Raw genomic sequence first — 12,461 nt, forward strand, 5'->3', positions numbered from 1 at the left:
AATACATTTTGCATTTCAGTTAAAAATCAATGTCCTCAAGTGCTGTGGCGGGATGGAGATTCACAGAGCAACTCATGATTCCTGATTTAATTTTCCAGCAGAACTTGGCACCTGTTCACTCTGATGATACAACCAATTAACTGCACATGATATCACAGTGCTTGATTGGCCAGCTACCTGGCCTCACATGAACCCTGCAGAGAAACAGTGGACTGTTATGGAGAGGAAGTCACAATGATTTTTAATGACCAGAAATAAACCCATGAAATGAATAACTCTACATTAGATCTACCAATTATAAGTGTTTAGCTGTTTTTTAGTGAATTAGGGAAATTTTTCACTTATATTTTATATTATTGAGATGCGCTTGCATGCTTCCAGTGACAATTGATGCTGCACCCACTCCCATTTCAGTAAAATGTTTGAACCACTACCTGAAATAAGAGCCATGGGGTGGGAGTAAAGGGGTTTGAGTATGAGTGGGATTCTGACTAAGTGGAATGAAAGAAGATCAGGATCATTTAAACGAGACAAAATAGGGAAAGAAAGGAGAGACTGGGGATATAGGAGGAGGCTGGCTGCAGGTCCCGCCTTTCTGGCCGTGGGTTGGTCAGGAAAACCCAAATCCAGCGCTGTGATTGGACTGGTGTCCTCCGGGACGGGTGAAGCCAGTCTCCCCTCATAGACACGGCAAAGTTTAGCACTGGACGCTTAAAGGCAGCGGGCGCAAAGTAGGTCCTGCAGCGCGTTCCTCCCTGACGAGAAGTTATCGCTGTAACCAACCGGGAACACATCAGACATGTAGAGGGACCTTCAAGCTGCGGGAACCCAACCAATTCCTCCAAGGCGCAGCTCTGGGAATGCTTCGCCACCTATATTTTCTGGATATCTGACCGCGGAGGACCGCTCAGGGTGGGATGTTGTGACCTCAAAAGACGCACGGGGACGACACGCGCTGCGCTCCTGCTGGACTAACCTGAAACCCACGTGCCCCGGTGTCCAAGGCGACCCGCCTTACCGGAGTCTGTGGAGACAATATTATTCACTCGGTCGGTTCCGGTGTTTTTTTTTTTTTTTTTGAATTTCTTTGTCAACATGCATGGGACAATGAGGATGATGATGATGATGGTGTCGCTCGCGCTCCTCTTGGTCTGTCCGCTCTTCTTGGCCATTGACGCGTTCGGCGGCGCCGGCGACGACGAGGAGGAGATGACCTGCGACCCGATCCGGATCGGCATGTGCCAGGGTCTGGGCTACAACGTCACCAAGATGCCCAACCTGGTGGGCAACGTGCTGCAGTCGGACGCCGAGCTGCAGCTGACCACGTTCACGCCGCTCATCCAGTACGGCTGCTCCAGTCAGCTCAAGGTACGGCGGACCAAGCGCGGCGACGCGTTAGGTTAGATTGAGATCAAGCGGAGCGCACGGAACCGGAGCCACGCTCAAACTTCGGAGCAGCCGCCCTGGCTCTTAAAAAAAAAAAAAAAAAAAAAAAAAAGCCTGGCTCCTGCTGAAAGTGTGCTATATTTGTGTGTACGCAAAGGGAAACAGTGTGGTCCCAGAGCACATGACAGGGAGCCAGACCACTCGCAATAACTGCCTGTTCTGTGCGCGGCTCAGACTGACGGTGCCAGAAATAATCAGCATGTTATAGGTTGATTCCCGGGCGGTTTGAAGGGTCTCTCCCGCTGATTCTCTCCCTCCCGATGTCTTTTTCTTCGCCAAAAACTGTCACGTTAATTTCGCTGAAAATGCCCCCCACTGTCTGTTGACATTCTGAGTCCATCCACTGCCCCACACAGCAGCAGCTGGATCTTCTGCTATATACTGTACAGTCTTCCTGTTAACAATGGTGCCCTTAGTGTCCTAAGACAAATGCTGCTTGTTTGACTCATGCACCATGCAGAAGGGGAAAAATAGTCTGGGCCCATAATGCATCTCTCAAATTGGGGGGAAAAAAAATTAAGGATTGATTAAGAGGTTTTTTGATTATCGTCTTATTAAAACCAGGTCAGTGCACTAAACCAAAAACGTTTTCAACGTATAAACACATGAACAAACTTTTGATGTGCTTTTAAATCTGACAAAAATCTGACAAGGGATCACCTTACCTTCTCGTTCAGTTGGGTTCAAACCCTCAATCAATGAATTCCAGCAGGGATTTGTTTTACCCCTTATGTGTTACAGTTCTTAGGGGGGGAAAAGAGCCTAAAATCAGAAGCAGAACAGCCAACCTCAAAAACCCCAGAATTTGGTATTGGTCATGGAAAAGGCGATCAGTTTATTTATAATGATAAGCTTGAGCAAAAAAGTGCCACATTTAGCACAGAAATGTACAACGTCATCTGTTTGCCGAAATTGTCAGCTGTAGTTTTAAACCAGGATTTAAAAAGTGATAGGTATCGTTTGTCTTTTTGGTCACTGTAAATATTTTTTACAACAGTCTTTTTTTTTTTTCTTTTTCTCATAGGAGTCTTTTTTTTTCAGACAGCATACCAGTATTGCACAGAAACAGGTGTGGGAGGGGCAGCATTTCGTTACTCTGAGCTCCGTGGCTTTGGAGATAACTGAAGTCATTATGGCCCTTCCTTTGAATAGTATTAAAGTGGACAATAACCCAAAGGAAGAGTTATGAAGGAAAATGTCATACCTTGAAATCAGTCAGGCTCACATGTCTGATGTATAGCAGGGTGAAAACTTTCCCTGACTCTCTCCTGCCAAAGCATGCACATCTAGACTTAAATACGAACCCTTTTCTTAGGTTTTGCCGTAAATTATTTGTATCTGCTGCTATGTGAAATTACCCGCAAAACGCATCTGGATCTGCTGCATTATTGCAGCGCCTCAAGATGCATGAATGAGGAGCAACTGCAGCATAAAATCAACCTGTCTGCCTCCAGTTGTAAATTGTCCTGCAGGTTTAGCTGACACACACACACACACACACCCTTCCTCCTATCTCTCCCTTTCCCACACACACATACACACACAGAGATGAACACAGATACCACCACCCAAAGACTGAGGAAGGGGAGGGAGAAACCGTATCGCCTAACATTTGCTCTAATGGGAGGCTTCCTGACTGGTAACCCGAGCAGCTTTTAGCATTAACGTGGCAGCACTCGGGTTACAGACGGTCTGTGGAAAACACCCAGAAAGTGTTACGTTACTGTCACCGGTTGAGCATATATAGCCCACTGCAGGAAGGATCTCCAAATGTCTGTAATTTCACACTCTCCCTCCCCACCGATTGTGCACACTTTTTGCAATTGAATTGAGTCTACATACAGAGTTGTTCATAATTATGGCATGTTTTATTTACAGCGTATTAGAGGAATCCAAATTCTGCTCGGCTTAAAAATTAGAGGCCATTCCAGATCACGAAACAGTAACAAATTAGGTATTTGAGTCATACTAGGATTTTTATAGCATATCTTATTTTTCTTTTCTTTTTTACATCTGAAACAACTTTTTTTCTTTTCTTTTGCATTTTTTTTTTTTTTTTTTTTGGAGGGGGAACTCACAAATAAATTTTTCCTTGTTGATTACCTTCAGGTCCGGAGACCTGAGTGAAACATACCTTCCGATTCTATAAATTTTCATTTCGCGAGCCTAGTCCAATTTTACACTTTGACTGGCAGGAGCTTTCACAGTAGATGCGTGAAATCGCTTAAAATTTCTGACTTCTGAGACCCTGGAGTTACTCTTCCTTTGCATCACTATCTCCACAGTCGAATCTGGCAGCTCTGTGTCTTCATAAGCATATCTTAAGGATCTATTTTAAAGTTGGTGTTGGTAATCCTTTTTTTTGGTTTGTTTTTTAAGAAGATGCAAAAAGACTTACCTCAAACCACATTGCTGGGGTGGGTGATGGGGTTTCTTAAAAATGGAGATTCTGCCAATATTAAGGGTGTTGGAATATTTCAGAAAATTACAGTGAAAGCAAGAAGCAAAGGCAGTTTGATGAAAGAGCCATGTGGGAGAGCAGGGTGTTGCCACCCTCTGCTTCTTATCCAGGCAATATAAACAAACTGAGCCCTGCAACATATTTTACTTGCTACCTCATGGGTTAATTTAAGCTGTTTTTTTAGTTTATCTTTGTGATTTAGTCATGTTAAATTAATGTTTCATTCTGTCATCTCTCTAGTAGAACCTTTTATTGCTTATTTTTAAACCTCTGCTACTTGATTTTGCTGTGATTTGCCAGACAATAATGTTTTTTGTTTTTTTTCTTATTTAGAACCTTACAACCCATGCAAATAAGATGTTAAACAAATAACTTTCTTTTTCTTCTAGTTCTTCCTTTGCTCAGTTTATGTGCCCATGTGCACAGACAAGGTTCCCATCCCTATTGGGCCGTGTAAGAGCATGTGTTTGTCCGTCAAGAGAAAATGCCTCCCTGTTCTTCATGAGTTTGGCTTCATTTGGCCTGAGGTGAGTCGCATTGTCATGAGGAAAGCATGCATATTTTTTTTTTCACAGAAAAAGGGGGGGTGGGGAGGAACAAGTTTTCGGGGTATAGTTAAAGTTTCATTGCCACTTTTACAGCCGACTGATTTTTTTCTCTTACAACAATTTCCCATGACGAGCTTAACACCAGCCGCTTGAAACGCGCAGAAATATCGCCTTCATTTTTTCCAACTGAGATCCCCAGTTTAAATATCATTCTTCTTGACTTCACATGCAGATGGTTTTCATAAGAACAAAAGAGAAGTGCTACTTTAAGTGCATTTTGTATACTTTACTGCAAAAAGTGATTGAAAAACTGTAATGGATAACATGTTCCTCTCTCTACACAACATGAAAATTTGAAGGTGAAAATGGTGAAAAGGTCTAAACAGAAAAATGTCTCTTGTTGCCTATAAGTTGTAGAAGAGTTTTTATGGGTGGCAAAGTAGATTAAAGTTGGAGAACACCATTCTGACAACAAAGTTAAACTTCTGCATATTTTTGCAGGGTCAAACTAAAATTAGTCATCAAGAACTTGCCATTGATGTCCAGAGATTGGAGGGTTAGAAACACATTTTGAGAAATTATGATATAGAGTAATATAGATTAGGTTGAGGAGTGATAAAAACTAGTAAACAGTGTCAAAGACAATAGAAGCCAGAAATATGGTCAAATCATGAGTTCTTATCAGTGTTCTTATCCTGATGTGTTGTTTAATGTTAAAACTAATGACACTGGCAATTACATTTTTAGTTGCATTTATCGATCAATTTTCAACTTAGTTTTGCTTACTGTTACTTTGTAATCTGGTAACCTTGTAAAAGTGAGTGGGATAAAGTATTTTTTTTGTGTGTAATGTCTCTCCAGGTGCTTAATTGCAGCCTCTTCCCACCTTTAAATGACCACAACCACATGTGCATGGAGGGTCCAGGTGATGAAGACCCCCCTTACCAGCCGGTCCGCCACCCTCCTCATCAGGAGGAATGTCAGGCCCTCGGATCGACACCTGAGCAGTATACTTGGCTCAAGCAAACCGAAACCTGTACCCTCCAGTGTGGCTACGAGAGCGGCCTTTACCGACGGGGGGCCAAAGTCTTCACAGATGCCTGGATGGCGGTGTGGGCCGTTCTGTGCTTCTTGTCGACCACTCTGACAGTCTTGACCTTCCTCCTGGACTCGCAGCGTTTCTCCTATCCTGAGAGGCCAATCATCTTTCTTTCAATGTGCTGCAATCTGTACAGTGTTGCTTACCTGGTGAGTAATGGAATAAAGGCACCATTGTTCAAGTGGAGATGACTCAGAGAACTTTCTATTTCTGTTATTAAGTTAACCGCCTTTTCTTGGTACATTTGACTTTTCCTGCCTCCTTAGGTACGACTGACTCTTGGAAGAGAGCGAGTTTCCTGTGACTTGGACGCCACTGCCGTTCCGATTCTGGTCCAGGAAGGATTAAAGAGCACCGGCTGTGCCATAGTCTTCCTTCTCCTCTATTTCTTTGGCATGGCGTCCTCACTGTGGTTAGTTCAAACACTCTCTCCTCCTTCTGTTCGTCCCAGTTTCCCCATTGTCATCAGCTGCTGTGAATGGCCCTTGTGGTGGAACAATTGGAACACGAGACTTGCATCCTGTTTCCCTTAAAAAAAATCAAACTATCCTGTCTCATAACCTCTGCACTAGTTGGATTCATTTCCACACACACACACAGAGTTGGGGTAGCCTTGGTAAAACCACCACTTTTCAAGTGCATGCTGCCCTGAAGCTGCAGTGGAAACCCACATTGCTGTCACAGCTATTTTTCTTCCCTCGCACTCAGTTCTTGTTTTCCTGTTTTTTATTTGCCATTTGGAAACGGCAGCAGGCCAGAAACTCCAAACTCCAGAGCTACGATCACTGCACTCTGTTATATAACTGGCGAGTGGCTTCCTTTGTGACCTAATTACCACTGAAATGGCACATGGTCAATTGATTTGTCATGAGAATGTTTTGAGTCGGCACCTGAGCAGTATACTTGGCTCCTGAAACATATGACTCTTACCTATCACAAATACAAAAGCACCAATGGAATTTAATGCAGCGTTCCAATTTTTTACTAACATCATTTGAAATAATTCCTCTAAGCCCTTCTGCCCTGAACGGTATGTGTGAGAAAGTACATGCTATAAAACAGGGATTTAATATTTTAAAACAAAGGCAGTATGTGAAGTTCACATTTTTAAACTGTTTTCTGTACATTGTGATTACAATTAGCCGATCAGTGCCATTAACTTTAAGTGGTGCATTCGTTTGAGAATGCACCTTTTAGACTTATTTCTAAATTGTTTCCAAACCCAGCATGTTGCATAGTAAACAGAAACTAAAAGCAAAAATTAAATGAAGCACAAAATAGTTGTAATACTTGAAGTCTCCTTGGCAACTGCTGCAGGCTGTTTCAGGTCAAATATCACAAATTTCCCAAGACAAAAATAAATTGCCGTCCTGCATCAGACGCCACTTTTTCATATGCAAGAAGGTTGCTTACAAATAATCTGCTAGACAACAAACACCTCAGTAGCAGCTGCCACAGTAAAGAGTGTTGCTGTCAGCTCTTAAATGATGGTTGGTTGGCTGCTCTGAAATAAATCAGTGTTTTGAGTCTCCAACCACCTGGCTACCAGCTGGGGTGGGTTAAGCTAAAAATAGGACGATTCTAGTCATGATCCACGAATGAAAACATAATTTGCTTTTTTTGTTTTTTTCTTTCTGCCAGAAGGGCTCAGTTGTGGGACACTTCTGTCTCTCCTTGTGCTTCCTGTGCAAGAAACAACTGCCAATAACACAAAGTGTCAGTAAAAGTAAACATGACATTAAAGTTGGATAAACTCTAAAATGCTGCATGTGAACCAAAAAAGGGCCACTATAAATTTGCAGAAGGAATTGTTTGCCTCAATTGTGACTTTTATGAGTGTTTACAAAAGGCACTTACAGTTTCCCTTATTCTGTCTTCCTTGTTTTCTTCCAGGTGGGTGATCCTTACCCTCACCTGGTTTTTGGCTGCTGGACTGAAGTGGGGTCATGAAGCAATTGAAATGCACAGTTCTTACTTCCACATAGCAGCCTGGGCCATCCCAGCTGTTAAAACCATCGTCATCCTTATAATGCGACTGGTAGACGCTGATGACCTTACTGGACTGTGCTATGTTGGTAACCAGCAGCAAGAGGCTCTCACAGGCTTTGTGGTTGCACCATTAGCAACGTACCTTCTCATAGGTAGGTACAGGGTTGGGAAAGAAATCATTTATGAACAAATTTTATCACTCTGCTGTGGCTGTTCTCTTTATTTTTCTGTTCTTTCATGTATGAATTCTTGTGGCCCCACAGGCACTCTGTTCATCTGCGCAGGCCTGGTTGCTCTCTTCAAGATCCGCTCTAATCTGCAAAAGGATGGAGCTAAAACAGACAAACTGGAACGTCTAATGGTGAAGATCGGAGTGTTCTCTGTTCTTTACACTGTTCCAGCATCCACAGTCATCGGATGTTATCTCTACAAGCTGTCTAACTGGGAGGAGTTCAAGACAAGCCCCCAGGACTCATATGTGGCGTCGGAGATGCTTCGGATCTTCATGTCGCTGCTCGTGGGCATCACATCAGGGATGTGGATTTGGTCGGCGAAGACCCTCCACACCTGGCAGCGCTGCTCCGCTCGACTGCTGAGGGACAGCCGGGCAAGCCGAGGCGGCAAGAGGGCGCCGGTTGAAAGCTGGATCAAACCGGGAAAAGGCAACGAGACAGTGGTGTGACAAGATGCAGAGGAAATAGACGGGACATAAGTTTTGCGTTGTTTTTTTTCTCATAAAGAAACTTGCTCTGCCAAATGAAGGACGAAGAGAGTGAGCAACCCAGTTAGAAATGGGACAGAGGATTGTAGCCAGACTTTCTCAGAGAAGCCACTGGATATAACGCCATTGCATGAACTCCCTGCCTATGATAGGAGTTATGAAGGAGAAAATAGGAAGATTGAGTCATTCATGTTGTTGCAAGAGTAGCCTCTGTACCTCTCATTAGATATCTGTTGCATTGAGAGGTGGGAGAAAGCAAAAAAAATGAATCAAAAAGAAGACATGCTGAAAAGGCAGAAAAGATGCACATAAGCAATGATTCTACCTTTCTGTCTTTTTTTTTAAGTAATCAGCAGAAGAGACCTACTCTGCTGAATACAGTGAAGCCGTGTGCTATTGTGACTTTTAAAGGGCTTTTAAATTGTACACTTTGACACTGGAGCAGATTTACAGATATTTGGCTTCCCAGAAATATCTGATGTCACCTGGGCAATGTTAATGTTGCAGGTTAATCAACATTAAAATACCAGACCAACTGTAGAAAACACCCAAAATACTGCCTTAAATCTACAATTTGTTTACAGACAAACAGTCTGCATTTCTGTCAGGTTATGACTTTTTTTTTTTTTTATCAGATACTAGTGCAGGTGGATTTTATTGCTTTGGATTTGTGGGAACGAGTCTCCATGCTGTAATTATTGCACTATAAATGTGTGAAATGTGAAGACAAAAGTGTAAAGTATGAGAGCAAACTATTAAAATTCAGTTATGTCTACAGAGGCATTGTTTTATAGCTAGATGAGGTGTTACCGGAAGGTTATGAGCAGTTATCATCTTGCTTTCAGTAGATATTTTGTTTAGTCTTCTCATTCTGTATAAATTTAGATTGGATGTTTCCTGAGGCTGAAGCTATCGGCTAATCGGGACGAGATCAGTAAAGTCCCAATCTATAATCTAAAAGCAAATTTAACCTCGACAGCATCACAGTGGTTTATGTGAAATCAAGTTATAAACCTTTTTACACCATTGTCACTTCACGATGCTTTAAATGTTCCATTCTCAGAGTGTTTGATAGAGGAAGGTCATTGGTTCCAAATTCAGTAATGCTATAAATATTCCTAGATTTCTATTTAAATATCCCCCCGAAAATGTGATGATGGTTTGAAGGTTTATAAATTAGCATTAGCATAAACTGCATTTTCTTGAGGCAAGAGCATGTTCTGGTTCAACAGACTTGTAAATAATAAGGCTTCTGGGGAAACTAATCTAAATCTATTCAATATAAGAGAGAGAGAGAGCTATCACTTATAAAATAACAGAACCTTACTTCTAAATTAGTAAGGTTTGATGGCATGTGAAAGCAGATGGTGCAGAAGGTCAGAAAATTTCCACCAATGCTTCAGAATCAGGACAAACAAAATTTGTAACTTGAAGTATCTGTTTTGACTTTCTTTATCAGGTGTAAATTGCAGAGAAATACGCCTTTGTGGGTCACTTGGGCAGTCTGTGAGAAACTCAGCTAGTGTCCAATCATGTTTAGTCTTCCTGCAAACCCTGCACTCTATATGCTCTTTGGGTCACCATACAATTCAGGAAATTTAATTATTAACCCTGCCCTTTTCCAAACATTGGAACCCAGGAAGGTTTCAGAGCAAGAAGTTATGGGACAATCAGCTGCCAAAACACACATTAGGCAACAGCAATATCAGTCAGAGAATATGCTCTTCTTCGTGAAATGAGATAGTTGTACTTAAGTTGGGACTGGATCAGAGCAAAATGTTCATCAGATGCTAAAACCTTTTGCAGAACTCTGAGGTCAGAATACTAAAGGTCATCTATTGCAAGATTACAATGCCAAAGTATTTTTGTAACTGTTCTTACAGATGCATCATTCAAGATTCAACAAATCCAAAAGCCCTCCTCTTCAGTAACAATAAGCTTTTTTATGAATGTTTATTTGTACAGAGACAGCACATTGCAACTGGTTCTCCCCCTGATGCTGTTATTGGTCACCTTCCCACGTGTCTTATTGGCTTCAGTTGATATGTCTCAGCTCACGGCCTCAGACAATCAGAGTTCCTTTCTGGAACACAGTCCCGTACATTTCAAAATGTCATGGATGATGTCAAAGAGTTTCAGGTTGTTTCTCTCCTACCATTTTCTCTATTTTTGTCTTTTCTGCAGATTGTAGCTGAAGCCAATCTAGTCCTTTAGTTACGATACTCAGAAACTGACTCTTTATCTGCCACGCTGTATACATTCATTCTTGTCACATCCTCAGTGTTTCGGACTTATTTTCAAGCAGTTGTGTTTTTTTTTTTTGTTTTTTTTTTTAATGTTGATAACCAGACAGTGCCTCACACAGCCTGTCCAATAAGAACCATGCATTTCTTGGCTGCGTGTTTCCTCAAAGATGTTTTCAGGATCAATTGTTGTGGTGAAACAGACACCGTTTACACAAACCTCCTTCATCAGACCAGCATACCTCGGTACACTTATTGAATTTCCAAAGTCAAACAAACATTACTTTCACTTAAAGTGAATTAAATTAACCTGTGACCACCTCCCCTCTGAGCTAATGTAGTTTCCCTTTTAAAACGTCTAAATTTTTGACAGCACTCCCCCCTCCTCCTATTTTATGACCACTCTGAGCTTAAGGTGACTTTTCTAAACAGTCACTGAATGTGCCTTAACCCCCCGTGCAGTGAATGTTTGTGCAGGACTTAAACCACTGGCAGTGCCGATTTGTAAATTCTTTTAGAAACCCCGTTGTGAATCACCAGCGAGCTCGATTAGCCAGCTCAGATAGTAAACCTTCAAGGTTTATAATGCTCCCTGTTGTGTTGAACACTTGTGTTCTTTGCAATGTCATCAATGTATTATAGAATGCTAATTTATCCTTGTAAAAATAATGTGACAAATTTTAAAAACTTGTTTATTTAAAAAACGCTTTTGTATCAGAAGAAGATGAATAAAAGTTTTTTTGGTTTCTAAGTGGCCTGTGCTTTACATCTGCAAGTTTGGGTGTGTGTTTGTGTTTAATTAATTTCTCAAACGGATTAATTCATGGAATATTTGATTTTGTGTTTACACTGGTACAGAAAATGTAAAGATGTGAGCTGAGATCTTCGATCCTCCTAAAACCCACACTGTGACACTTTTGCACAGAAAACAATTTAGTGAAAGGATTTATGTTTTGCACATTTGATGAACTTTGTCCACTTTTTTAGGTTGGACAATGCTGCCACCTCTTGTCTCAGAAGACAAATTAAGTTTTGATGCTTCACTTTGAAGCAATTTCCTCTCTCCCAAACTTATCAGTAAACCTTTCCATTTTCTCTTTGGAAATAATATACTGGACCAATAAAAATTAGTTTTAATACAGATATCTTAGCCCATCGTGTACTGTGCAGCATGTGCTTTCAATGATTGGTGAACTGTTTGTGAAATTATTACATCAGAGTTGTGTGCTGCTTTAAAAGTACCACTGTACCATAGTGACATATTGGCAGTGTGGTCAGGTGTAAAGTCCTGCTGAAAAATTAAATCTTTGTCTACATTGAGCTTGTCAGATCATTTAGTATGAAGTGTTCCACAATTTAACAAGTAGATAAAACTACTGATTTTCAAAATATCCCTTACTGACAAAATTTCCACCTTTGGCCATTTGGGAGACACAAAATACAATTGTATGTGTCCTGCTTTCTATCTTGGCCAGTATTTGGTTATACAGTGCTTCACCAAAGTGTTCATACATCCAGTAACTAATAGTTCCTTAGATGTTCAGAGTTTAGGATTATCTTTTATAATCTAATCCTGCTTTAAGCCTCTTCATAATTCCCAAACTATCTGCTGTGTTCATCCATTTTCATAATGCACTTTATTTGCTAATGTTGTCTCACGGAACAGTTGTATGCATCCTGAGATGAAATTACACACAAGTGTCATTTGACCATTGTTGATGGTCTTAGAGTTTATTCAACCTTATCATAAAAGCAAACATGTTTTAGATTCTTATTTACTTATAAAAAAACTGAAACTTGTGCATCATCTCCTTCCACTTCTGAGTTATGTGCTACTTTGTGTTAGTCTATCTGATAGACTCTATTACATACAAATTAATTAAAATACAATGACATTTGTGAATGTGACATAAAAATATGTTAATGTTTACATAAAGGCATAAAACAAAGAAAC

General features: G+C 41.0%; 1 protein-coding gene across 1 annotated transcript; it reads left to right on the plus strand.

The window, feature by feature from the left end:
• Nucleotides 1–674: 674 nt before the first annotated feature.
• fzd4 (frizzled class receptor 4) lies at nucleotides 675–11,273 on the plus strand. The gene is made up of 6 exons (XM_055028360.1): nucleotides 675–1,368; nucleotides 4,297–4,434; nucleotides 5,317–5,703; nucleotides 5,821–5,966; nucleotides 7,448–7,695; nucleotides 7,807–11,273. Exons 1-6 carry the CDS (start codon nucleotides 1,096–1,098, stop codon nucleotides 8,223–8,225), a joined length of 1,611 nt encoding a protein of 536 aa, XP_054884335.1. The 5' UTR covers nucleotides 675–1,095; the 3' UTR covers nucleotides 8,226–11,273.
• The last annotated feature ends 1,188 nt before the right edge of the window (nucleotides 11,274–12,461 follow it).

This window comes from Poeciliopsis prolifica, unplaced genomic scaffold, assembly GCF_027474105.1.
Source record: "Poeciliopsis prolifica strain line A6 unplaced genomic scaffold, Auburn_PproV2 SCAFFOLD004, whole genome shotgun sequence".
Taxonomy (NCBI): Eukaryota; Metazoa; Chordata; class Actinopteri; order Cyprinodontiformes; family Poeciliidae; genus Poeciliopsis; species Poeciliopsis prolifica.